The sequence below is a fragment of the Cervus canadensis genome, chromosome 5 (genome assembly GCF_019320065.1).
Source record: "Cervus canadensis isolate Bull #8, Minnesota chromosome 5, ASM1932006v1, whole genome shotgun sequence".
Taxonomy (NCBI): Eukaryota; Metazoa; Chordata; class Mammalia; order Artiodactyla; family Cervidae; genus Cervus; species Cervus canadensis.
This window is the reverse complement of record NC_057390.1, coordinates 905,823-932,055: the sequence shown is the minus strand read 5'-3', so window position 1 is coordinate 932,055 and position 26,233 is coordinate 905,823. Positions and strand designations below refer to the sequence as shown.

Here is a 26,233-nt window from a genome sequence, read left to right as displayed (position 1 = left end):
GAGAAGGGCACATGATCAGTTTTCTCTGAGCCAGCACATTTTCCATTCTAAATATAGCCCAGGATGACCCAAGACATCTTCTCCTCGCAAGGAGACCTACGGTTCTGTATTTTGCAGCACTTCTGTGATGGCTGGAAGAAATAAACAGAGAAACAGGCTCTTCACTCCTGTGCCCTGATCTCACAGGGCCTTGGGGCCTTAGGAGTGACGTCCGCCCCCCTTGAGTGCGGCGCTGGGTGAGGCACTATCTCTGGCCACCACTCTTTCGTCAATACTAAGTATTCTGCCAGCCTGGTATCTCCCTCCAGCAAAGCGAAGCAAGGCTCCTGTTCACCCAGAAAAGGCCATCCATCCATCATCCCAGGCTACAATGCGTGCCCCTTTCTACCATCCTCAGGTTGGTGCACCTTGGGCATCTTACATGTGAGGCCCGGCCTGATGGGTTTTCACTGGACAGCAGATTCCCACCTTTCCTCAGAATCCTGCTAGCGCATCAGGCTTCTCCAATACAGTCCTGGAAGGTGCAGGCTTTTCTGCAAAGGGGGTAACCACCGCAGGCCTGGGCACAGTGGTGACTCTTGGCTCCAAGACCCTGGGCTGCTTGTTCATTTATAACCGAGGGGACTTTTTTCTGCATCTGAGTGGGGCTCTGCTAATTGCTGCACAAGCACTTCTGGGGAAGTTCAAGTTTCCAGAGGCCCGCTGTTAACTCTGACAGTGCCAGGGCTTCCCAGACAGGGCGCCTGGAGGCGTCTGCACAGCGGCTTATAGCAGACAGAGAGCGCACTGGTCCTCCCCAAAGGTTAGGGATCGAGACACACAACAGTCGTGTCGGGTTATATACAGCAGAGTGAGCAATGCAGGCAGGGAAAAAGGAAGATGGATAGGAAAAAAACAAGGACACAGGGACATGCTCCCCTCTCCCTCCGATAACCCTCCCCCTTGCCCCCCGCCCCTGCAACAACCGGACAGATAGACACAGATGCGGCAGAGTTAAATCTGGCGCACTGTGTCCACAGCAACGAAAGAAAACATATCGAGTTACTCGGAGCCAGCTCAGATCGGGGCCTGGGCCTCCCGCGCGCAAAGCTCTGTGGAGGGGAACAGGCCTCCTCGGCCTGTTGTCAGACCCACACCCCTGAGCTTTGCTGCCTGCCGGTGTTTGCCGGCCCGGCCCCCGGCCAGCAGGCTAATTCCCTGTCCGGCAGGTGGAGACAGGTAAAACAAACCAAAATGGTATTGCAGGCCGCCGGAAACCTTCCTTTAAAACCTGATCCACCTCCAGGGCGAAAACAGGCAGGAACTTGACTCTGGACAGTCCTCTGTTTTCTTAGGGCTGCTGGGAGAGGCCTGGCGGCCAGCGTAAATAAGGCAACGGGCTTCAGGCAAAGACCACTTCCTACCCTCTGTTCCCCGCCCAGAGTCAGCTTTCAATCTTGCAGGATGGAAGCGATTTGGTGGGAAAAGGCTGGTGGAGAGACAGGGGGACCCCGAGGGAGAAACCTTGGCCACAGGTGCGGCCGGCTCACCTGGCCAGAGCACAGCCCCCGAGTCTGTGCTGCTCAGAGCGCAGTGCCCGAGGAGAGCAGGCTGGGGCTCCTGAAATGCAACCCAGGGGGGTTTCAGCCTCTGCTTTGAGCAGCGGGTCAGGCAGGCAGGCTGCCAATGGGGACTGGCTGAGCCTCTTGCTGTGAGTGAAGCGGAGCCGGGGAAGGCCAGGTACATCTTAGTCATCAGTCAGGGTCCCTGCCAGCCGGCGCAGAGGATGCCCCGAGGAGGTGAGACAACCAGCTGGCACAGGGCATCCACGGTCAGTATGCTTCCTGGGTCACCAGCTGTGAGGTGTTCTCAAAGCCAGTCCATCTAGTTTTCCTATTGGGCTTGGCCTGACCCTAGGGCTTCCCTGGTGGCCCAGACAGTAAAGAAGCTGCCTGCAATGTGGCAGACCTGGGTTCAAACCCTGGGTTGGGAAGATCCCCTGGAGAAGAAAATGGCAACCCACTCCAGTATTCTTGCCTGAGAAATCCCATGAACAGAGGAGCCTGGTGGGCACCATGGGGTCTCAAAGAGTCAAGACACGACTGTGTGACTACCACTTTGACCCTAGGCGGGCGGGGCAGGGCGTCACATCACCCCGTTTCACAGGGGGAAGTGTGAGCCAGAATCACGAATCCTCCTCTGCCTGCTCTCCTCTGGGTGGGCCTGAGAGTCCCGGCCCAGTCCCGGCCCCCAGCAGGGGCACTGATGTCAGCTCACACCGCACTCTGCCGGGGACCTGAGCTCAGTCTATGTTGTGATGCAGCAGTGACGGGGCCCAGGGGAAGGGGGAAGCAGAGAGCATCCAGAACTGCTTCAAACACGAGGGACCCGCCCACCACATCCCTTTCCCTGCCTGTGACTTGATGGGCCCTCCAACTTGACTCCCTGTGTGGAAAGGATGCTGCGATGGGTTGATTTGTTGTTCAGTCACTAAGTCATGTCCGACTATTTGCTATACCATGGGCTGTAAGCCACCAGGCTCCTCTGTCCATGGGATTTCAGGCAAGACTATTGGAGTGGGTTGCCAGTTCCTCCTCCAGGGGATCTTCTCAACCCAGGGACTGAACTTGAGTCTCCTGCATTGGCAGATGGATTCTTTACCATTGAGCCACCAGGGAAGCTTTATGTCCCCCTAAATTTACATTTTAAAGGCCTAGCCCCCAGAAACTCAGAATGTGGTCTTATTTGGAAAGAGGCCAATGTAATTAGTTAAGATGGGGTCCTACTGAATTAGGTTGGGTTCCTAAGCCAACATAACTGATGTCCTTATAAAAATTAAAAGGGGAAATCTGGACACAGAGATGTGCACACAAGGAGAACATCATGGAACTTCCCTGGTGGTCTGTGGCTTACACTCCACACTCCCAATGCAGGGGCCCAGGAACTAGATCCCATAGTTCAGTTCAGTTCAGTTCAGTTCAGTCACTTAGTTGTGGGGTCTGACTCTTTGCCACCCCATGGACTGCAGCACTCGAGGCTTCCCTGTCCATCACCAACTCCCGGAGCTTGCTCAAACTCATGTCCGTCGAGTCAGTGATGCCATCCAACCATCTCATCCTCTATCGTCCCCTTCTCCTCCTGCCTTGGACTTTCCCAGCATCAGGGTCTTTTCTAGTGAGATCCCACATGCGGTAACTAAGACCCGGCACAGCCAAAAAAAAAAAACAAAGGGAACATCATGTGAAGATGAAGGCAGAAATGGGGGTGATGCAGCTACAAGGTAGGGACCACCCAGAACAGCCAGCCAATGTCCAGGAGCCTGCAGGGGCCTGGAGCAGGCTCCCCCTCAAGCCTCGGAAGGGGCCAGCCTGGCCGACCCCTTGGTCTCGGGTTTCCAGTCTGCAGAACTGGCACGGTCAGCTTCTGTTCTAAGCCCCCGGCTTTGATACTTGGTTATGCTGCTCCCAGCAAACTGATACAGATGCTACTAGAAAGGCAAAGATGAGGGACTCAGGTGCTGTGGGTGGTTTACCTTTAAAATGAACTGTGAAGGCCCCTTGAGCTCTGTCCTACAGGCACCGAGCCTACTTTAAGTTGGAACAAATGGTGAAACCTGCAAGGCAAGCGTAGTTCAGGGGTTCTCAGCTCAGACCACCTCAGCTCAGACTTCCTTCTTGGAATCCTTACCCTGCCTTGTTCTCAGCAGAAATTACACTGTTTATTTCTCCCACAAGGTCTCCAAAGCAATGAAGGCATCTGATTCCCCTTCTGGGCACAGGGGGAACTCTCTGGAAACCACGGTGTAGAACAATCCCTCTTGTCTAAACAACTTACAGACCTGGCCTCTTGCGAATTTTCCAGTTATCCCAATTTGTTTCCAGGAGGAGACCTGAAAACTCTTTCACATGATGGACATTATGAATGATGCTTCTAGTGTTAGCCTACCCAGGTGAGGAATTAGGTCCCAATGAGTATCAATAAGGCTTCCCTGGTGGCTCAGTCGTAGAGAATGCACCTGCCAAGCAGGAGACTCGGGTTTGATTCCTGGGCCAGGAAGACCCCTTGGAGGAGGAAATGGCAGCTCAGTATTCCTGCCTGGAAAATTCCATGGGCAGAGAAGCATGGCAGGGCTAGAGTCCACTGGGCCATGAAGAGCTGGACACAACTGAGCGCTCATGCATGAACGCAACTTGGATCCTACAGAGAGGAGGAGGAGATGTGGCCAATTTTCCATTCGTTCGGAAACAAACGACCTCAGAGACTTCTGAGCATTGGAAGAGTCTTTAGAAAATATTCAGTCCACTTCTTTGATAAGAGGTCATGGGACCCATTCGGGGTGGAACAGCTGGTTCAGTGGCAGAAGGGAGCGTGGCAACCTGGAGTTCTGGTTTGAAGGCAGGCTGTCTATCACATGGAGAGAGATGTCGTCGGTAGAATTGGTGTGGGTGAGGGGGGTCATGCATACCCTGTTCTGGAAGGTCCCCTCTATGGGCTCCTGGACATTTCAGTTTAAGCTTTACAGGCCTCCAAGAAAGTCCAGGCACCTTCATCCTATCTTCTCCAAAGCTGTGGGAACCCCACCCCAGTACAGCCAGCCACACAGACTCTGTTCCCAGCTGCAGAGAGCCCAGTCCCTGCTCCCTGTCACAACTCCACGGGTATGATTGAGGTGGGGGGGATGGGTCACCCATTTATGGTCTCCTGCAGATCTCAGGAGGGTCTGTTTCCAACCGCTGAGGAAGCAAAAAGCAAAACAGACCTGTCGGCTCAGCCACATGCCTTATTGTTGTCAATCTGAGCACGTGTTTTACATCAAGAGAAGGGCTGTGGTCAGGGTAGAGGGAGCCGAAGGGAGATTCAAAGGTTCTTCAGCTCTCAAAGATCTCAACCTCTTCAAAGTTTCAACCCTCAGAGCACTTGCAGGGTTTCATTCTACTCAGCAGGCGCGTTTCTGCCCACACGCTCAGGTGCCACGTGCATGTGTGGGGAATCGGCTGCGGTCCAAAAGGACAGCTAAAGGAAACCAGAGGGGTGCCTCTCTGCAGATACTTTCCCAAGAGGATGTAACTTTGCCTTTGGGATTTGATAAACTCCTTGAGGGCTTCCCAGATGGTGCAGTGGTAAATAATCTGCCTGCAATGCAGGAGATGTGGGTTTGATCCCTGGGTTGGGAAGATCCCCTGGAGGAGGGAATGGCCACCCACTCCAGTATTCTTGCCTGGAGAATCCCATGGACAGAGGAGCCTGGTGTGCTACAGTCTATGGGGTCACAAAGAGTCGGACATGACTGAGTGACTAACACTTTAACACTTTATTCAGATTTCCTTAGTTTTGTCTCCATCTCCATCTTCTGTTCTCATCATATTACATGAAGTGGTCCTGTCTTCTTAACCTCCTCTTCATTGAGACATTGTCTCAGACTGTCCTTGCTTTTGACCTGGACATTTTTCAGGAGCACTGGTCAGGTATTTTGCAGAGTGTTCCTCAATCAGGATTCGCCTGGCATTTTCTCACAATTAGGTTGGGATTATGGGTTTCTGGGAGGAAAACCCAGAAGTCAAATGCCATTCTCATCACATTACAGCAAGGGTGCATACATTCAAGACGCCTCATTACTCTTGATGTTGACCTTGATCTTCTGGCCAAGGTAGTGTTTGTTGGGTTTCTCTAAAGCTTATTTTATTTACTTGGCTACTTTGGGTCTTAGTTGTGGCACGCAGGGTCTTTGTTGAAGCTCATGGACTCTCTAGCTATGGCGCATGGGCCCAGTAGCTGTGGAGCATGGACTTAGTTGCTCCGTGCATGTGGGATCTTTGTTAACCAACCAGGGGTCGAACCTGCGTCCCCTGCATTGCAAGATGGATTCTGTACCACTGGGCCACCTGAGAAGTCCTTCAAGGCTCTTCTTCTCCCTTTCTACACTGTATTCTTGAAAGGAAGTTTCTGTGTGCAGGAATTCCGCTCCACCTCCTTGGGGCCAGAGTATCTACATTAATTATCTGAAATTCCACTGTGTGGGAGATTTACCTATTCTCCATCTATTTATTCATACTGTCAGTATGAAATTGTCCATATTTATTTTATATTTGGATTATTTATAATCCAAGACTATTTTATTGCTTACATTGTTTCAGCTTTGGCCAATGGGAGCTCTTTCTCGCAGCGGCTGTGTTCCTTGGACACGCTTCCATCATTGCCTGTTGCTGTCTGCTTTTCTGAGCACTTACTCTCTGACCTCAGAAGATACTTCAGGCTCATCCTGCACATCCTAGAAACAGCCATTTCTCCAAGAAGTCCTACTCCCTTTTACTGGAGGATGGTCGTAAAGCCTAAGACCTGGGTACTAGGTGTGCTTACTTGCTACAGGGATGTCATTTCTTTCAGGACTTCTTAGCTGACAGAGCAAGTAAATATGGGGATTGGGACTTGCTTGGTGGTTCAGGGGCTAAGACTCCATGATCCCAATGCAGGGGGCCTAAGTTCAATCCCAGGTCAGGGAACATGGATTCCACATGCCACAACTAAAGATTCTGAATGCCGCAACTAAGACTCAGCACAGTAAAATAAATAAAAATTAAAAAATTAAAAAAACTTAAACATGGGTATTTATACTAACCCATATCTATAAATGGGCTTCCCTAGTGGCTCAGATGGTAAAGAATCTGCCTGCAATGCAGATGAGAGTTCACCTCCTGGGTCGGGAAGATCCCCTGGAGACGGGAATGGCTACCCAATCCAGTATTCTTGCCTGGAGAATCCCATGGACAGAGGAGCAGGCTACAGTCCATGGGATAGCAAAGAGTCAGACATGACTGAGTGACTAACAATTTCACTTTTGTATCTATAGATATGTTGTGTGTGTCCATCTGTATCGATATTAAGCTAAACATGAGTCCCTATGGAGGTCTACATCGCTAATCCACTGCTCCGCAGATCATTTCAGCCACTCCCCCTGGCCTGTCTGTAACATCCCACTCCAGTGATGAGAAACTTGGCTCCCAGGATCTGCCATCCATGTGTCTAACTCTTCAGCTTCAGATTTCATGACTTGGGGCTTCATTTCCCATACTCCCACGTGTAACAACTTTCTTATCTCAGTATTCCATTATAGGGACACGTCACTGTTCATCTGTTTACTCATTGCTATATTTGGGGATTGTTTCTAGTCTTGAGCTATTAAAAGCAAAGCTGCTAGGGCTCCCCTGGCGGTCCAGTCAAGTTTAGGACTTGGCCTTCCAATGCAGGGGGTGCAGGTTCGATCCCTGGTTGGGGAACTCAGATCCCACACGCCTCCTGGCCAAAGAACCAAAACATAAAACAAACAACATTGACTTTACAGAAATGGAAACAATGAAGACTTTAAAAATGGTCCACATCAAAAATTAAATATTTTTAAAAAGTAAAGCCGCTGTTAACATTCAGGTGAGCAGACATGTGCTTTCATTTCTCTTGGGCAAATACTAAGACTAGAGTTGCTGGGTCACAGGGCAACTGTATGCTTATTTTCCTAAGAAACTGCCCATCTGTTTTCCACAGTGGATGTGCTATGTTGCGTGCCCACTGGCAGTGTATAAGGTGCCAGCTCCTCCACATTTCAATCAGTATTTGAAATTTCATACATTCTAATGGGTGTGGAGTGTTATCTTGTCTTGTTGTCTACACTTCATTTCCTAATCCCCAATGATATTGTGCTTATTTGGCCTTCATACATCTTTGATGAAGTGTATGTTCAATTCTTTTTTCCATTTATAAAATTAGGTTGTTCTCTTATTACTGATTTTGAATTCCTTTTTTAATATTCTGGATGCAAATCTGTTGTTAGATATGTGACTTGCAAATATGTTCTAGTCTATGGCTTATCTTTTCGTCTTCTTAACAGTGTCTCTCACAGAGTAGAAATCCTTAAATTTTATGAGGTCCAATGAATTCAACTTTTCACATGTCGTGCTTCTGTTGTCAGATATCTAAAACCATTTTGCCTAACCCAGAATTTCAGTTTCAGAGGCTCTCTGACTTTCTCTTCTGCCTAGAATTTCCTTCTGTGTTTTCCTGTAGAACTTGCACAGCTGTAGGATTTTTTTCTTTTTTTAAGTGGAGGATAATTACTTTACAACATTGTGATGGCTTTTGCCATACATCAACATGAATCGGCCATGGGTATGCATGTGTGCGTCCCATCCTGAGCCCCGCCCCTCCTCCTCCCCACCCCATCCCTCTGGGTTGTGCCGCAGCCTCGGCTTTGCGTGCCCTGCTTCACGCATCGAACTTGCACTGGTCGTCTATTTTACACACAGTAATGCACATGTTTCAGTGCTATTCTCTTAAATCATCCCACCCAGCTGTAGGTTTTAAAAGTTGACCTATGTATGATTCATTTTGAGTCAATTTTTGTGTACAGTGTGAGATATTCATCAAAGTTCAACCTTTTGTGCATGTGGATATTCGATTGTTCCAGCATCACTTCACTTGTTTAAAGAGTATCTTTTTTCTACTGAACTGCCTTTGCATCCTGGTTGAAAGTCAACTGATCTTCTTCTAAAACACAGATTCTGTTCTGTTGATCCATCTGTCCATCTGCATGTCAATACCACATTGTTTCATTCTTATAACTTTACAATAAGATCTAAAATCAGGTAGTGTTAGTCCTCCAAATTTGTTCTTTGTTTTCAAAAATCCTTTAGCTATCCCAGGTCTATTATGTTTTCTTTTAAATTTTAGGATCAGTTTATCAATTTCTAAAAAAACAAACAAACAAACAAACAAAAAAACAAAAAAAAGTCTTTGAGGATTTTTGACCAGGATTGCATTGAATTGATATATCAACTTAGAGAAAAATCACCATCTTAAAAATATTGAGTGTTCTGACCCAGATCATGTATATCTTTCTATTTACTTGGGTTTTATTTCATTCTTCTCAGCAATATTTTGTAGTTTTCAGCACGTGCTGAAAACACGCTCAGTCGTGTCCAACTCTTTGCAACCAATTACTGTAGCCCACCAGGCTCCTCTGTCCATGGGAATTGTCTAGGCAAGATTACTGGCGCGTGTTGCCATTCTTTTCTCCAGGGGATCGTCCCAATCCAGGGATTGAACCCAGGTCTCCTGCATTGCAGGCAGATTCTTTATCGTCTGAGCCACCAGGGAAGCCAAGAATACTGGAGTGGGTAGCCTATCCCTTCTCCAGGAGAACTTCCCGAACAAGGAATCAAACTGGGGTCTCCTGCATTGCAGGCAGATTCTTTACCAGCTGAGCTACCAGGGAAACCCAGTTTTCAGCATATTTTCAAATCTATTGTCAGATTTATTTCTAAATATTTCCTATTTTTTAGATTACTATCAGTGGTATTTTTAATTTCAATTTCTGATTGTCCATTCCTAGTACATAAAAATGCAAGCGATTTTCTTATACAGATCATAGATCCTGCCCTTTTTTGAACTCAATTCTAGTAAGTTTTTGTAGATTCATATAGTTTTGCCATTTTTGTTTGTTTCATGCAAGAGGATAAATCTGGTCCGTGTTACTCCATTTGACTGGTTTGGAGGTTTGGAGACTCTGCTTTCTGAAAAGTGTGTCTACTAACATGTGGCAGGGCATGGGGAGAGAGGTTGTTTGAAGTCAGGGCACAGTGTCAGCGAGACCCAGCACACATCAGAAATCATGAGTTTAGTCTGCTCTGGCTGAGGCCCACGGATGCGGAGGGTATTTCTCAGAACCTTCTGCCCCGGTGAGTAAGAGTAAGATATGTGAGGTCTTGGTTTGGGAGTCTCTGCAAATGAATGTGTTAAACTCAAAGATGATTTAGTGTCCATCATTAAAGGACACTCACCAAAGTATGGGGCATCCATGTAATAGAATACTCTGTAGCCACCAATACATGTCAAATAAGCTCACTGGCATGGAAAATACTTGTGGTCTATGACAGGATTGGTTTTTAATGCTGCATAACCATTTACCACAAACCTGGGCAGTGTAAAGCAACACCCATTTATTATCTCACAGTTCTGTAGGTGTGGAGTCTGGGTAGGCTCACTGGGGTGTCTGGGGTGTCTGGGGTCTCACAAGCTGAAATCAGGGTGTCAGCTAGCTTATGCTCTTATCTTGAGGTTCAAGGGAAAGATCTGCTTACAGATGCCTTAAAGTTGGCAGAATTCGGTTTTCTGTGACTCTGGAGCTGAGATTTCCATCTCCCTGCTGGCTGCCAGCTAGGGTCTTTCTCAGCAACCAAATGCCTCCCCTGTTTCTTTGGCTTGTGGCCCCATCTTCAAAGACACCAATGGACATCAAATCCCTCCTATGCTTTGAGTCTCTCTGACTTCTCCTTCTGCCTTTAAGGGCACATGGGAGTCCCCCTGGAATCTTCTAGACAATCCAGGATCAACTGCTTATATTAAACTCAACTAACTAATAACCTTCTCATACTGTTCATGGGGTTCTCAAGGCAAGAATACTGAAGTGGTTTGCCATTCCCTTCTCCAGTGGACCACATTCTGTCAGACCTCTCCACCATGACCCTACCGTCTTGGGTGACCCCACACGGAATGGCAAAGGCTAATAGAGTTTTGCCAAGAGAACGTACTGGTCATAGCAAACACCCTCTTCCAACAACATAAGAGAAGGCTCTACACATGGACATCACCAGGTGGTCAACACCGAAATCAGATTGATTATATTCTTTGGAACCAAAGATGGAGAAGCTCTATACAGTCAGCAAAAACAAGACCAGGAGCTGACTATGGCTCAGATCATGAACTCCTTACTGCCAAATTCAGACTTAAACTGAAGAAAGTAGGGAAAACCACTAGACCATTCAGGTATGACCTAAATCAAATCCCTTATAACTACACAGTGGAAATGAGAAATAGATTTAAGGGACTAGATCTGATAGAGAGCTCGATGAACTATGGACTGAGGTTCATGACACTGTACAAGAGACAGGGATCAAGACCATCTCCAAGGAAAAGAAATGCAAAAAGGCAAAATGGTTGTCTGAGGAGGCCTTACAAATAGCTGTGAAAAGAAGAGAAGTGAAAAGCAAAGGAGAAAAGGAAAGATATTCTCATTTGAATGCAGAGTTCCAAAGAATAGCAAGGAGAGATAAGAAAGCCTTCCTCAGCGATCAATGCAAAGAAATAGAGGAAAACAACAGAATGGGAAAGACTAGAGATCTCTTCAAGAAAATTAGAGATATCAAGGGAAAATTTCAGGCAAAGATGGGCTCAATAAAGGACAGAAATGGTATGGACCTAACAGAAGCAGAAGATATTAAGAAGAGGTGGCAAGAATACACAGAAGAACTGTAAAAAAAAGATCTTCATGACCCAGATAATCACAATGGTGTGATCACTGACCTAGACCCAGACATCTTGGAAGGTGAAGTCAAGTGGGCCTTAGAAAGCATCACTATGAACAAAGCTAGTAGATGTGATGGAATTCCAGTTGAGCTATTTCAAATCCTGAAAGGTGATGCTGTTAAAGTGCTGCACCCAATATGCCAGCAAATTTGGAAAACTCAGCAGTGGCCACAGGACTGGAAAAGGTCAGTTTTCATTCCAATCCCTAAGAAAGGCAATGTCAAAGAATGCTCAAACTACCGCACAATTGCACTCATCTCACACCCTAATAAAGTAACACTCAAAATTCTCCAAGCCAGGCTTTAGCAATACCTGAACCGAGGACTTCCAGATGTTCAAGCTGGTTTTAGAAAAGGCAGAGGAACCAGAGATCAAATTGCCAATATCCTCTGGATCATCGAAAAAGCAAGAGAGTTCCAGACAAAACATCTATTTCTGCTTTATTGACTATGCCAAAGCCTTCGACTGTGTGGATCACAATAAACTGTGGAAAATTCTGAAAGAGATGGGAATACCAGACCACCTGACCTGCCTCTTGAGAAACCTGTATGCAGGTCAGGAAGCAACAGTTAGAACTGGACATGGAACAACAGACTGGTTCCCAATAGGAAAAGGAGTACATCAAGGCTGTATATTGTCACCCTACTTATTTAACTTATATGCAGAGTACATCATGAGAAACGCTGGGCTGGAAGAAGCACAAGCTGGAATCAAGATTGCCGGGCGAAATATCAATAACCTCAGATACGCAGATGACACCACCCTTATGGCAGAGAGTGAAGAGGAACTAAAAAGCCTCTTGATGAAAGTGAAAGAGGAGAGTGAAAAAGTTGGCTTAAAGCTTAACATTCAGAAAACTAAGATCATGGCATCTGGTCCCATCACCTCATGGGAAATAGATGGGGAGACAGTGGAAACAGTGTCAGACTTCATTTTTGGGGGCTCCAAAATCACTGCAGATGGTAACTGCAGCCATGAAATTAAAAGATGCTTATTCCTTGGAAGGAAAGTTATGACCAACCTAGATAGCATATTAGAAAGCAGAGACATTACCTTGCCAACAAAGGTCCGTCTAGTCAAGGCTATGGTTTTTCCAGTGGTAATGTATGGATATGAGAATTGGACTGTGAAGAAAGCTGAGCACAGAAGAATTGATGCTTATGAACTGTGGTGTTGGAGAAGACTCTTGAGAGTCCCTTGGACTGTAAGGAGATCCCACCAGTCCATCCTAAAGGAGATCAGTCCTAGGTGTTCATTGGAGGGACTGATGCTGAAGCTGAAACTCCAGTACTTTGGCCACCTCATGTGAAGAGTTGACTCATTGGAAAAGACCCTGATGCTGGGATGGATTGGGGGCAGGAGGAGAAGGGGACAACAGAGGATGAGATGGTTGGATGGCATCACTGACTCGATGGGCATGAGTTTGAGTAAACTCCAGGAGTTGGTGATGGACAGGGAGGCCTGGCGTGCTGCAATTCATGGGGTCACAAAGAGTCGGACACGATTGAGCGACTGAACTGAACTGAACTAATAACCTTAAATCTACCAAGTTCTTTTGTGCCAAGTAAGGTAATCTTTTCATGGGCATGGCAGCTCATGGTATTCATAGGTTCTGGGGTTTAGGCATAGAATCTTGGGGGGCCAATTTTACAATTCTGCATTATACAGTTACCAACTAAGGCCAGATGTGATATAGTATGTGCGATATGATAATGTTTTTGTAAGAAAAAAATTCAATAAAAAAACCATGGGTTATATTTACTTTCTTTTTTATCCTGATGATTTTTTTTTTTTTTACAATAAACACATATTGCTGGATAATGTGAAGAGTTTACACAACATTCAAACCCATAAAAATTCATTGGCAAAATGGAACTCAAGGTATATTTTCCAACAGAAAAAATGTTTTGGGGTGACTAGAGTCCTATGACATTCCACAAAAGACATAATTCTAAAACTCCATGCTCCATGTATTGTTTCTAGCAGGCACTAAATTCCAAGTTCTAATCAGGATGCCAAGAATAAACGACTCTTACTTCCTCACCCCCAACCCCCAAGAGGCATCAGTGGGCAAGGGGGCTGGTGATCAGAAGCTATTAATATATGAAAAGATCATTCTCTGATGTTTGCAAGAACATCTGCCTTAAGAGAGGAGGAGGCAGAGCCCCTGACAACATGGCAGCACTGAGGCTGGCCTCATTGTTGTTCAGTTGCTCAGCTGTGTCCCGATTCTGCAACTCCATGGACTGTAGCCTGCAAGGCTCCTCTGTCCATGGGATTTCCCAGGCAAGAATACTGGAGTGGGTTGCCATTTCCACCTCCAGAGGATCTTCCTGACCCAGGGATCGAACCCGAGTCTCCTGTGTCTCCTGCATTGGCAGGTGGATTCTTTACCGCTGAGCAACCAGGAAGTCCAGAAAGGCCTTGGACTTGTGTGCATGTGTGCAAAAGCGTGTGCATGTTAGCAAACAAGGGAGTGTGCGCATGAAGGGCTGGGTGCAGCAGGTGACCCGCAGTGACTTGGGCTGCCTCTTCCCAAGAGAAGGAACGTCTGCTATGCAAGTTCTTATATGAGAATACTGGTTTTACTGAAAATAAGGAACCTGCAGGGGCATGAGAATTTATTTTACAACTTTCCACTCTCTGTAGTTCTCTCTTCATCCCGGGCGGGCCCTCCTGGAGCAGCCACTTCCACCACCCCCAACCCCCACCCCCCAACCTCACTCACTGCACGGGCTTGCTTATTCTCTCTCTAGCTCATTTGGTTGGTCAGTTGGTTTGGTTTGGTGGAGACTCTTTCTCCATCCTCTCTTGGACCATTTTCTCCCTGATCTCCCTGCCCACAAACGAGAAAGAGCCTTTGATGTCCTTTGGTGATGAGTGGTTGAACACTACAAATCAAGGTACATCTATCACGGAATAGCCCTCAGCAATCCAGAGGGACGTTGGGTATCCATACACCCAACAATATGGATGTATTTCCAGAGAGTTACGCTGAGAAGACATATGGACCATGACCCCATTTATAAAATATTCTTGGAATGGTAAAATTATAAAAAGAGATCAGACCACTGGTTGCCAGGGTTGAGGAACAGGAGAGGGCAGACTGAGAGATCCTTCTGGTGAAACGTACCTTGACTGTGGTGATGGATATGCAAAGGCACTCACGGGATACAATTGAACAGAACTAACTGCGTGCATGTGCACCTGTGTGTGCACTCACATACCAATGAATATACACAAAAGTGCAGCGATGTCAGTATTCTGGTTGTGATATCTTACTATGGGTCTGTAAGATGTTACTTTTGGGGAAGCGGCATTAAGGGCACACAGGATTTCTCTGATTTGTTTCCTACAACACATGGGAATTTCCAATTACCTCACAATGAAAATTTAATTGGAAAAAAAAGTGAAGGATAAAGAAAGATTTTTCTCAGACAAACAAAACCAGAGGGCATTCATTGCCAGGAGATGTACCCCGCAAGGGATGTTAAAAGGAGTTTTTCAGGCAGAAGGAAAGTGATGGAGGTCAGACACGTGGAGCAGCAAAAGGCAGAGATGAGTGTGGAAGAAGGAGGAAACGGAGCTAAAAGAACATCTTTCACGTTTCTTATTCTCTATTGGTCTGAATTCCTAGCTGTGGCTTTGCAGCTTTCTTCTTAAACTGGGAAGCTGATTCTTTGGGCCAGTGTCAAGCATGTTTCTTGAAAGCTTGCAGGCTTCAGGCAGACTCTGTGTGGAAGACACAAGGGTCTCCCAAGGGTGCCCCAGCTTCTCCCAGGCATGATCCTCATTCTCCCTGAGGAACCATGACTATTTATGGGAGGGGGCCCACTGAGCCCTCAGCACGTGGATGCTCTCCAAGGCCACTCACAGCGTCAGTTCTGCCTTTCAGTGCTGTGTGACCTTCGGCAAGTTACTTGCCCTCTCTGGTTCCAGGTTTCATGGTTTTTGTAGTTGTTGTGCTGGGTCTTCACTGCTTTGCAGGGGCTTTCTCCAGTTGCGATGAGGGAGGGCTGCTTTCTGTGGGTTGTGCGCAGGCCTCTCCTTATGGTGACTTCTCATTGCAGGGCACACGCCCTAGGGTGCGTGGGCTCAGCAGTTGCGGCATACAAGCTTAGCCGCTCTGTGGCAGGTGGGGTCTTCCCGGACCAGGGACCAAACTCGTGTCACCTGCCCTGGAAGGTGGATTCCTACCCACTCTACCACCAAGGAAGGCCCAGATCTCACATTTAACAGTGCTTTTCCGGGCAGTGGTGGCAGTTATAAGACTTAACACACGGGATACAGCCTGCCACATAGGTGCTAAAACATGTTCCTTTCTTATTAAGATGTGTATGACCATTCCTCCTACTGGGTAGACACCAGGCACTCATGTAGGAGACTCCATTCCTTGACAAAATTCACAGGTGGGGCTGCAGTGCTTTGTCCTCTCCTGAAAGCCTGTACTTGGCGGGGAGGCAAACATGACTATCACTTCTCAGTCGTCCTCAAAACTCAGGCTGGGGACAAGCTTCAGAGGAGGCCCTGAAGTCTAAGGAAACAGTTCTAGACCCAAACCACCTAAAGAAACAGCCACCCTGACGTCTCCCTCCTCCCCAAACCCCTTGAGAGTGGAAGACTCATGCTGCCTTCTCAGAGCTCCAAAAACTTGGCATCTTGGTTTTAATAGAATTCTACAGTCCATTCTCTAGAGACCCAGCAGTCAAAACAGCATCTTGAAAATGAAAATCATTTTTCTAGGTTCCATATACACGTGTATATATGGGTTAATATACAATATTGTTTTTCTCTTTCTGACTTCACTCTTTATGACAGGCTCTAGGTTCATCCATGCGTGCTCTGTCGCTAAGTCATGTCCGACCCACCTCTCTACAAATGACCCCCTTTTGTTTCTTTTTATGGCTAGAAAAATGTCACTGATGAACTTACTTGCAGCGCAGGAATACAGACGCAGACATAGAGAAGAGACGTGCGGACACAGAGAGAGAAGGGGAAGGTGGGATGAACTGGGAAAGCAATGTTGACATATACACACGACCAAGTATAAAATGGAGAAGGAAATGGCAACCCACTCTAGTATTCTTGCCTGGAGAACTCCAAGGACAGAGGAGCCTGGTGGGCTACAGTCCGTGGGGTTGCAGAGAGTCAGCTATGACTGAGCGACTTCACTAACACTGTGTGTGTAAAATAGATAGTTAGTGGGAAGCTGCTATGTACCACAAGGAGTTCAGCTTGGGGCTCCGTGATGACACAGGGGGATGGGGGGTTGGGTGTGGTGGCAGGCTCAAGAAGGAGAGGATATATGTGTATTTATAGTGGATTCACTTCATTGTACAGCAGAAACTATCACAACATTATAAAGTAATTATGTTGTTGTTCAATCACCAAGTTGTGTCCGACTCTTCATGACCCCATGGACTGCAGCACGCCAGGCTTCCCTGTACCTCACCATCTCCCAGAGTTTGCCCAAGAAAGCAATTATACTCCAATTTTAAAAAATTAATAAATAAAATGAAAGTCAGGTTGTGTCAGGCTTCCACTCCCTAAATCCACACAGTGGCTCATGCTGTACTTGAAACAAGAGCTCTTCATCAGGAAGGCTTGTTTACAAAGCCCCAGACCTGACCCTCCTCCTCTGCTCCTCTGGGGGCTCACAGCATTCCAGCCACCCTCACTCTCTCTCTGGCTTTCAAACCCACGACTGCCTCAGGGCCTTTGCACTTGCTGACTCTGCTTGAACTGCTCTGTCCTTGACCTGAGCTGGTCCCCAGTGTCAGCAGGAAGGCTTCCCTGACTGTGGTCTAGAGCAGATGCCCTCCCTCCCCTGCAGCAGCCTTCTCGCCCCTCTCTGTTTGTCCCACGCACTCCCCACAATCTGAAAATGTCACATCATTTACATATTTACTTGATTTTTTTGGGGGGGCTTCTAATTTTTGCCTGTTTCCTCCTTCAAGAACATCAGCCCCGTGGGACAAGGGACCGTGACCGTGAAGTCCCCAGTGCCCAGATCTGGGCCAGGCATGTGGTGTGGGTGGTTTCTAATACTGATTTGTAAGTGGAGAACTGTTCCTCCCCTCCTGGCACAAGTAACTCATGCCTGCATAGGCTCCTGATCCCTAGAGAACCGTCAGTGGATCCCAAACCATCCCCAGACCACACTCTGGGAAGCTTGCCCAAGGGAAACAGCCCACGACCCCAGACAGTCGTGTCTGGTGTTAGGGCCCAAAGACAAAGACTCTTCAGGCCAGGCTGGGGGGCCCAAGGCAAGAGATGCTGAATAAGGGGGTCACTGAGCATGTCCCCCCCTGGCGTGTGGTGCATGTGCAGTCACGTAGCCGGGTTGTTTGGGATTAGGGAGCAATGCCAATGCAGCTGACACTGAGGCAAGGGGATTGTACCTGGGAAAGCTTTATTTCTCCTGCTCCATGCCCCATGTCACCCTCATGGCCCCTCCCCCGTCCCCCGCTAGCTGAGCTGCACACCTCTCCCTCTGCGGTCATGATACTTCAGCCAAGACCAGAGCGACTCCCCACCACCCCCTGCTCCCCACCAATATGTACAGATGTCTGGGTATCCAGGGAGGAACATTTGTCAGGAGGCTCCAGGAGACAGATGACTATTCCATAAAGATTTCATTTTTGTTGGAGTCCATCCACGTCTCTGTATTGTCATAAAAAGTCAATAGGAAACTTCCATTTAGAAAAAAAAAAAAAAAAAGAGGCACAATTAAAAAGAAATAGGGACAGCTCCAGGAGAGGTTGAAGATTAAAGACTGAGAGGCCCAGGGCAGGCAGGGGAATTTTATGAGCTACCAAAGAAAGAAAAACACACCACATAGAAAATGTGCCCAGCAGAAACTTGTCTTGGCAGCCTTAGCGGAGTTGAGCCGGCCAGTCTGCAGTGCTGATCTCTGCAGACCCTATCGTGGGGGCAGGAGCTTGGGGTCTGCTCAGGGTGTGGCTGTGTGCCTGGCCTCTAGCTGGAGATGGGCTCGGACCCCCAAGAAACACCGCAGCTGCTGCTGTCAGGAGGCATTGGGGCTAGACCTCTGAGACAGTAGAGACACACCCACCTCGGAGCCACAGAGGTCAGCAGCCCCAAGCAGATTAAACCTTCGTAGGTTCAGAATCTAGGACTTCTGAGATGCTCTTGAATTAGCCCTGTAGAATTTTCCAGATTCCAAGAATATGGAGTTAGACTTCCTCAAGTTTGAGAGATTGAATGCACAAACGGACAATGACCAGGCCAAATATAAAAACAGAACTCTGGGATTTCCCTGGTGGTCCAGTGGTTAGGACTCTGAGATTCCACTTCAGGGGGCACAGGTTCAATGTCTGGTTGGGGAACTAAGATCCCGCATGCTGTGGGCATAGCCAATTTTTTTTTTAAATTAAATAAAAGCAGAATTCTGCCCCAGAACCTACAGCAACCTACCCAGGAAACCAAGCCTTTATCCACAGCCAACAGCCCAGGAAACCAATGTGTTCTAAGTCAGACTTACAGGAACCTAGATTGCTGTTTTGCTTGACAATTCAGGAAGATAAACAGTCATTGCTGTAACCATCAGCCAAAATGACCAGGACTTGATGAATCACTGACAGCTTCTCTAATTTTTATCCCCACATTCAACTTAGGGCCAACACGAGAAAGCCCTAATCAATTACACAGGATGTCCGGTCCTCTGTAGCCTGCCTCCAGATCCAGTATGCCAACAGCCTCCAGATAGATCCACTGTGCCAATAGCCCCCAGATCCACTGTGCCAACAGCCTCCAGATCCACTACGCCAACAGCCTCTGATCCCTTCTCACCCCTCCCTCACTATAAAGCTTTCCTATCCCCCTGTCTTTGAGTCTCTGCTACATGCAAGTGATGGTGGCTGACCCCCTCTCTCTAGCAAGGGGAGAATAAATTAGCTCTGAATAATTAGCTGTGAATAAATTAGTTGATCTTCGAGTCTTCCCACAGGTTAAATGTCCATTTCCCTCTTGTTAGTGGTGCTGCCTTATCAGATCACTCCCAGTCTCTGAGCCTCTGTCTGGGCATATTGGTAATGAGTCAATGGCAGTGGCTGTCTCCATAGCTGGTTGCAAAGGATTCATGAGGTAACTCATATACGGCTCCTGACAGAATACCTGGCATATAGTTACTGCTCAGTGAATACTGACCACCATTTTTATTATGATGTCATTGCTAACCACCCTTCAAGAACCTTAGAGATGATCTTCTCCTAGAATTGTTCTGATGACCTATCTGGGAGGTATGAAATCTAAGTCAGCTGAGAGTCATTGGTTTCAAGCCTTAAGTTAAAGTGGAAGCTTGGAGCTTGGTGAGCAGCCAGGGTGCTTTGGAGAGGAAGCTGATGGGACCTGGAAATTCAATATCTCCACTGAGGTGGGCGGAAGTAAGCCAAAGGGATTTCTATCTACAGGGCAGGACTTAATACTAGGCTCTTAACCAACTCTGTGGATTATGCAGGTATTATCAGGCCCATTTTACAAATAAAGAAACTGAGGCTTATAAGAGGTTAAGTGAATCTCTCAGTCCCATGGGTAGGTCTTGAATCCTAAGGTGCTTGGGATTAGAATAAGCTAGGGAGAGGGAGTCTTCCCATAGAGTGTGGAGACCACAGAATCAGAGGCAGTGCAGGACAGGGACAGTGTCAGTAGGTTCCAGCAAGGGTCCTGGCAGAGAAAGCCCAGTGACCCAGACAGACCAGGGGGACCAGACATGAGGAATGGGCTGCGGCTGCAATGGGCAGCCTTGGTCTCTTGTGTGGGCTTCTGGGCAGGACTGGAGAGGACAGGGTGAGCTCCTGAGCAAACTCTCAGGTCAAAGAGCCAGGCTCAAGGGAAGAGGTTGGAGGGGTTCACGAACCAGACCAAAGGGAGAGGATGGGTTTTAGAACCTAGCTGCAAGATCAGCCAATGACCTAGATGACATTAAACTTACTAAACTGGCTCTTGAACTCCTCTGGACTAAGATAGGCCCAGCCCTGAGGTCTATGACCTTGGTGACCTGCAGGTGCAAACAGATGGCCTTGGCTGTGGGGAGCTGGGCAGGTGAGCCCAGAGGTCAACCTCACTCTAGTCTCTACACCCACACGCATTTACACACCTGCACCAATGGTGTTGATCAGTAAGCAGAGAAAACATAACAAATGAATGCTGTCCTAGAACCAGCCTGGAAGGATATTCAGGAAACTAACATATGCAGGAACTAACAGGAGAAGAAAATCAACCTTTGGATAAGAGTTAGGGGATTTTTGTGCTTGACTATTTTTACAATGTGTATATATTAATGTTCAAAAAATAATTATGACAAAAGACTACCCTCGTTAAATGAGGATCAAAAAATTTACAGAGTTGAAAAGGCAGTTGAAAGACAGTACAGGCACCCAAATCACAGTCTAGGAGGTACATCTGCTCTGTCTCAACACCCCTACCTCGGCATGGGCACAAGAATTGCGTGTCTTTGGCTCCAGCAAGAAAAGCCTGGATGGACAGCATGCACAGGCCAGGGCCAAGGGGGCAGGGGCTAGCTAGGCTTTCCTTTCGTCTTAATAAATGGAAGATTGGGATCTCTGTTTAGCAATTAGAAATGCATAATAAACACAGAGAAAGGAAGCAGAACAATAGTTGCAGAAACGATGACGGCTCACATGTACGTAGTGCTTTCTATATGAACTTAAACGTGTGTATGTGCTCAGTTGCTCAGTCATGTCTGACTCTGTGACCCCACAGGCTGTAGCCCACCAGATTCTTCTATCCGTGGGATTTTCCCAGAAAGAATACTGGAGTGGGTTGCTATTTCCTTCAGCATGGCAGGTCCTCTTTAAGAATTTCTTACACAATAGCTGGCACTCCCCTGATGGTCCAGTGGTGAAGACTTTGCACTTCCACTGCAGGGGGCATGGGTTTGATCCCTGGTCAGGGAACTAAGATCCTGCATGCCAGGGGGCAGAGAGGCAGAGAATTTTTCATACATAATAGCTAATGCAATCTTAATAATGATGACATAGGTACTATTATTGCCATATTCCACAGATGAGGAAACTGAGGACCAGACAAGTTAAGCAACTTACCTGAGATCACACAGCCAGTATGTATTGCAGCTGGGATTAAGCCAGGTATTCTGGCTTCAGGGCCCACACATTTTTTCATGTGTCCTGATAAAATAAGTGTTCACATACTGAGGTATGAGGAACTCTTTCTGCCTTATACATGAGTTAACCTGAATTTCATGCTGTCATAGCCTGTTTGGGGCCTATCAAACATACATTGTATATCTACTTTAATTATAAAAGAAAAAGGCTCATCGGCCAGAAGTAAAGCATGTTAAAAATAAAGATCAAATCCTTCTCCCTGTGATGCCCATGCTGGTCCTCCTTTGATGATATGACTCTCCTCCTAGGTGCCAAGGCCATATTGACTCACTTTATACATGCTGATCTATTTTTTTTAAACCTTGAAGGACTGTATCCATGACTCGTTTAAAGTTCTTTGTTCTGACAACATATTAAACTGATGAAAACCATGCTTCTTCCAAGCAGATCCTCTGAGAGGTTGTCTTCTGGGCTATACAGTCCTCAGTTTGGGTCAAATAAAACTCTTTTTGATTCTGATTATAGATTGTTCATCGATTATTTCTGTCGACAGTCCAAAGCATTCAGCTTCTCAAATCCTTTTATTTGAAGAGCTCAGATGAAAGTGGGGGGTGGGGAAACACACAATTCACAGATCCAAATGGACTGGCCTGAAGGCTAAGAGGTCCCCTGGCCCTGTTTTTACCCCACATATAATTCCTTAAGAGACGGTCCGAGCGGATCTGAAGCCCCAGCGGGAATCGCCTACCTGGCTCAGACGACTGCAGGGCCTAGATGGGGAACAGACCCCTTTCCCATCTTACCTGTGGATGCCCCACCCTCGGGCCTGGCATCCCACAACTGGAGGGCCTGCCAGCCTGGTCTGCCTCCAGCCTAGTTCTCTGGATGGATGAGCCAGGCTCCAGACTGCAAAGGGAAGATTTGACTGAGTTCACCAGACTCAAGGTGGAGAGGAGACAGGCTCCCAGGCCTCCTTTTGCTGGCATCCTGGACCTTTCATCAAAGACGGCTGAACTCCAAGCTTCCCCTGTGGTCCAGTGGTTACAGATCCGCCTTGCAATGCAAGGGACACCGGTTTTTTGATCTCTGGTCCAGAAGATGCCACAGAGCAAATGAGGACATGCACCACAACTACTGAACCTGTGCTTAGAGCCTGGGGGCCACAGCTACTGAAGCCTGCAGGCCCTCGAACCTGCGCTCCACAGCTAGAGAAGCCACCGCAAGGAGAGGCCAGCACGCTGCCCCCAGAGAGCAGCCCTCGCTCCTGGAGAAAGGCCCCACCCAGCATGGCCAAAGATAAGGTAGACAAATAAATAAAAATCTTAAAAAGAGCAAATGATACAATATTGTAAAGTAATTAGCCTCCAACTAATAAAAATAAATGAAAAGAAAAAAGAAAAAAAAAGAGCAAATGAAACTTTTTTTTTTTAAGTTGATCTAAATCCTTTTAAATCCAGAAGACTTTGACAAAGTCTCTGTGGCTTCATGATTGCTGCCTCCAATAGGTACACTGATTTTCCTGGAAAAAAGAAAGTGCTGAAATAGACCTAAGTTTAGCTACAGAAAATACATACTAAGGAATATGTACCAGTTGCCTGGATGTTGGAGGAGTGATAAAAGGAAAAACAAGCTGTGTGTTTACAAGACTCCAGTCATTTCCGGCGATTACAAAAGATGGGAAGTGTCTGCCTTTAGAAATCTAGGAAACAGGACTGAAGTGAATCCACACACACAAAACCAAATGCAGTGTCAAAATATAAGAAATGAACATTGCAGCAAAAAGAAAAGAAAAGAAAAGAAAACCTAGTAAGATACAATGGGTCTGCGAAAATCTGTTCATCTGGACTCCAGAGGCATTTTCTCGTTTTTTGAAAGTTAGTGACAAGGGAATCATGGGCACTGCAAAGAACATGGTGGCCCATCCTGCCATGAAAATGCTCCCAGGACAAGCACTTCTCCCAGTTCACTGTTTTTCTTTCTGAACCATGGCAGATAGGACAATCACTTCTTCACAGTTAAGATGTATGTCAGTGATGAGAATGAAGTCTGATGTGGGTTTTGATCTCTGCACCCACAGTGGGAGTAATTCTGTGGAACTCCAGGCAAGTTCTTTGATCTCTCTGTGTTGTTGCTGTTTAGTCCCTAAGTCGTGTCCAACTCTTTGTGACCCCATGAAATGCAGCCTACCGGGCTCCTCCATCCATGGGATTTCCCAGGCAAGCATACTGGAATGGGTTGCCATTCCCTTCTCCAGAAGATTTTCCTGACCCAAGGATCGAACCTGCATTTCCTGCATTGCAAGCAGATTCTTTACTGCTGAGCCACCATGGAAGCCCTTGATCTCTTTGGGCCTAAGTAAATAAAGATACTTAAGCCATGGCCGACAAAGTTATCCAGATAAAGAGACACTCAAAGATGAAGTCTAAATTCATCAGCAGGTAACGCCCATCACTGCTCAAAGGGTCCAGGGCCACCAGCAATTCCTTTGATTCACTTTCTTCTGAAGGTTCCTATTTCATAAAAGCCACACTTCACTTATCAGTAATAATGCATTTTGCCTGCTTTGGTTGGCCAAAAACATAACTAAACTAGTAAGCAGAAGTCCTGGTTGATTACTTCTGCAGAAAGTTATCAAAAGAAATCAATGTTTCCATGAAAAATAGGATGTCATTTTAACCAAAAGTGTTACTTGCTCAGTTGTGTCCTACTCTGAGATTCCATGGACTGCAGCCCGCCAGGCTCCTCTGTCCATGGGATTCCCCAGGCAAGAATACTGGGTAGCCATTCCCTTCTCCAAGGGGATCTTCCCCACCCAGGAATCAAACCTGGGTCTCCTGCACTGCAGGCAGACTCCGCTGTCTGAGCCACCAGGGAAAAGTTAACCAAAAGTAATGTCACTAAAAGGTTTAGTTAAGGGTTAACTATATATTTCATATTTGGAAACAGCGTTTATAACTTACAAAAATTGTCCTTCAACCATATACTACCTTCTGGAATCCTTTTGAAATCCGGGGACCTTGAACTTGGAATTACTGTATCTGGTGGTCTCTAAGATTCTAACATTCCATGATATTTAGCTTCACATATTCTGGCTGCCAAGGGGGAGGATATATATTAAGAACTCTCATCTACTGTCCGGCTGGAAAGATGGTGTCCCGCAAAGAAGGCACCGGCTCATCCGCCACCTCTTCCAGCTCTACCACCGGCGCTGCAGGCAAAGGCAAAGGCAAAGGCAAAGGAGGATCTGGAGATTCAGCCGTGAAGCAAGTGCAGATAGATGGCTTGGTGGTATTAAAGATTATCAAACATTACCAGGAAGAAGGACAAGGAACTGAGGTGGTTCAAGGAGTGCTTTTGGGCCTTGTTGTAGAAGATCAACTTGAGATTACCAACTGCTTTCCTTTCCCTCAGCACAACTGAAGATGATGCTGACTTTGATGAAGTCCAGTATCAGATGGAGATGATGCGGAGCCTTTGCCATGTGAACATCGACCACCTCCACGTGGGCTGGTACCAGTCCACGTACTACGGCTCATTCGTCACCTGGGCCCTTCTGGATTCTCAGTTCAGTTACCAGCATGCCATTGAAGAGTCTGTCGTTCTCATTTACGAGCCCATAAAAACTGCCCAAGGGTCTCTCTCACTAAAGGCATACAGACTGACTCCTAAATTGATGGAAGTTTGTAAAGAAAAGGATTTTTCTCCTGAAACATTGAAAAAGGGAAATATCACCTTTGAGCACATGTTTGAAGAAGTGCCGATTGTAATTAAAAATTCACATCTGATCAACGTTCTAATGTGGGAGCTAGAGAAGAAGTCAGCTGTAGCAGACAAACATGAATTGCTCAGTCTTGCTAGCAGCAATCACTTGGGGAAGACACTCCAGTTGCTGATGGACAGAGTGGATGAGATGAGCCAAGATATAGTTAAATATAACACACACATGAGGAACACAAGTAAACAGCAGCAGCAGAAACATCAGTACCAGCAGCGTCGCCAGCAGCAGAACATGCAGCGCCAGAGCCGAGGAGAACCCCCACTCCCTGAGGAGGATCTGTCCAAACTCTTCAAACCACACCAGCCCCCTGCCAGGATGGATTCTCTGCTCATTGCAAGCCAGATTAACACTTACTGCCAGAACATCAAGGAGTTCACTGCCCAGAACTTAGGCAAACTCTTTATGGCCCAGGCTCTTCAAGAATACAACAACTAAGAAGAAGACGTTTCCAGAAAAGGATGTTAACATAGACTCTTGAGATCACACTGGGGCAACTCTCAGAAGAAGCACATTTGAATATTGGAAAGTCTTTCTAGCAATTAATAAAATAAAAATAAACCAAAAAAAAAAAAAAAAGAACTCTCATCTACTACCAGTGAGAATATAATTTGGTACAATATTTGTGAAGACCAATTTTGCAATACATTTTAAAATCCTTAAATGGGTGAAGAAGTTCTAGTTCTGACAACGGTGGATGGAGTAGCTCCTTCCTACTAGACCAAACCTCCTGAAGATAACAAGTAAAAACTCGAAACAAAATATTTTAGAGAGGAACGATGTGAAAGCATTGGAGAGCAACCAGAAGCAGGCAGAAACCGAAGCGGACTTTAACCTTTGAAAAAAGGAACCACACAGGATGAGACCTATGTTTAGACAGTTTTCGGATGAGGGCACTCCTCAGCCTGCCAGACAGAAAGCTGCAATCTTAACTGTTTGAAGTGTCAGAGGACAGAGTTCATTCAGGGCTGTCAGAGTGGCCGAAAATCGATGAGTTAAATCCGGAAAGAAGATAAAAATT

At 46.7% G+C, this 26,233-nt stretch overlaps 1 protein-coding gene and 1 long non-coding RNA gene across 3 annotated transcripts in view; one reads left to right on the top strand and one right to left on the bottom strand.

Moving 5' to 3' along the window:
- The window catches only part of LOC122441333, an 85,502-nt gene extending 81,594 nt beyond the window's left edge, over nucleotides 1–3,908 (bottom strand). Inside the window, exon 1 of one of the 2 annotated variants that reach the window (XR_006269333.1) lies at nucleotides 3,512–3,908. This is a non-coding gene — a long non-coding RNA (uncharacterized LOC122441333). Of the gene's footprint in view, nucleotides 1–468; nucleotides 1,281–3,511 lie in introns of those variants that run through there. The other variant, XR_006269334.1, reaches the window with a different exon arrangement.
- A 20,668-nt stretch (nucleotides 3,909–24,576) lies between these two features.
- On the top strand, nucleotides 24,577–25,791 carry LOC122441331 (eukaryotic translation initiation factor 3 subunit H-like). The gene is given in 2 exon segments (XM_043467720.1): nucleotides 24,577–24,851; nucleotides 24,853–25,791. Coding segments are annotated over 2 exon segments (1,065 nt in total). The 5' UTR covers nucleotides 24,577–24,584; the 3' UTR covers nucleotides 25,651–25,791.
- The last annotated feature ends 442 nt before the right edge of the window (nucleotides 25,792–26,233 follow it).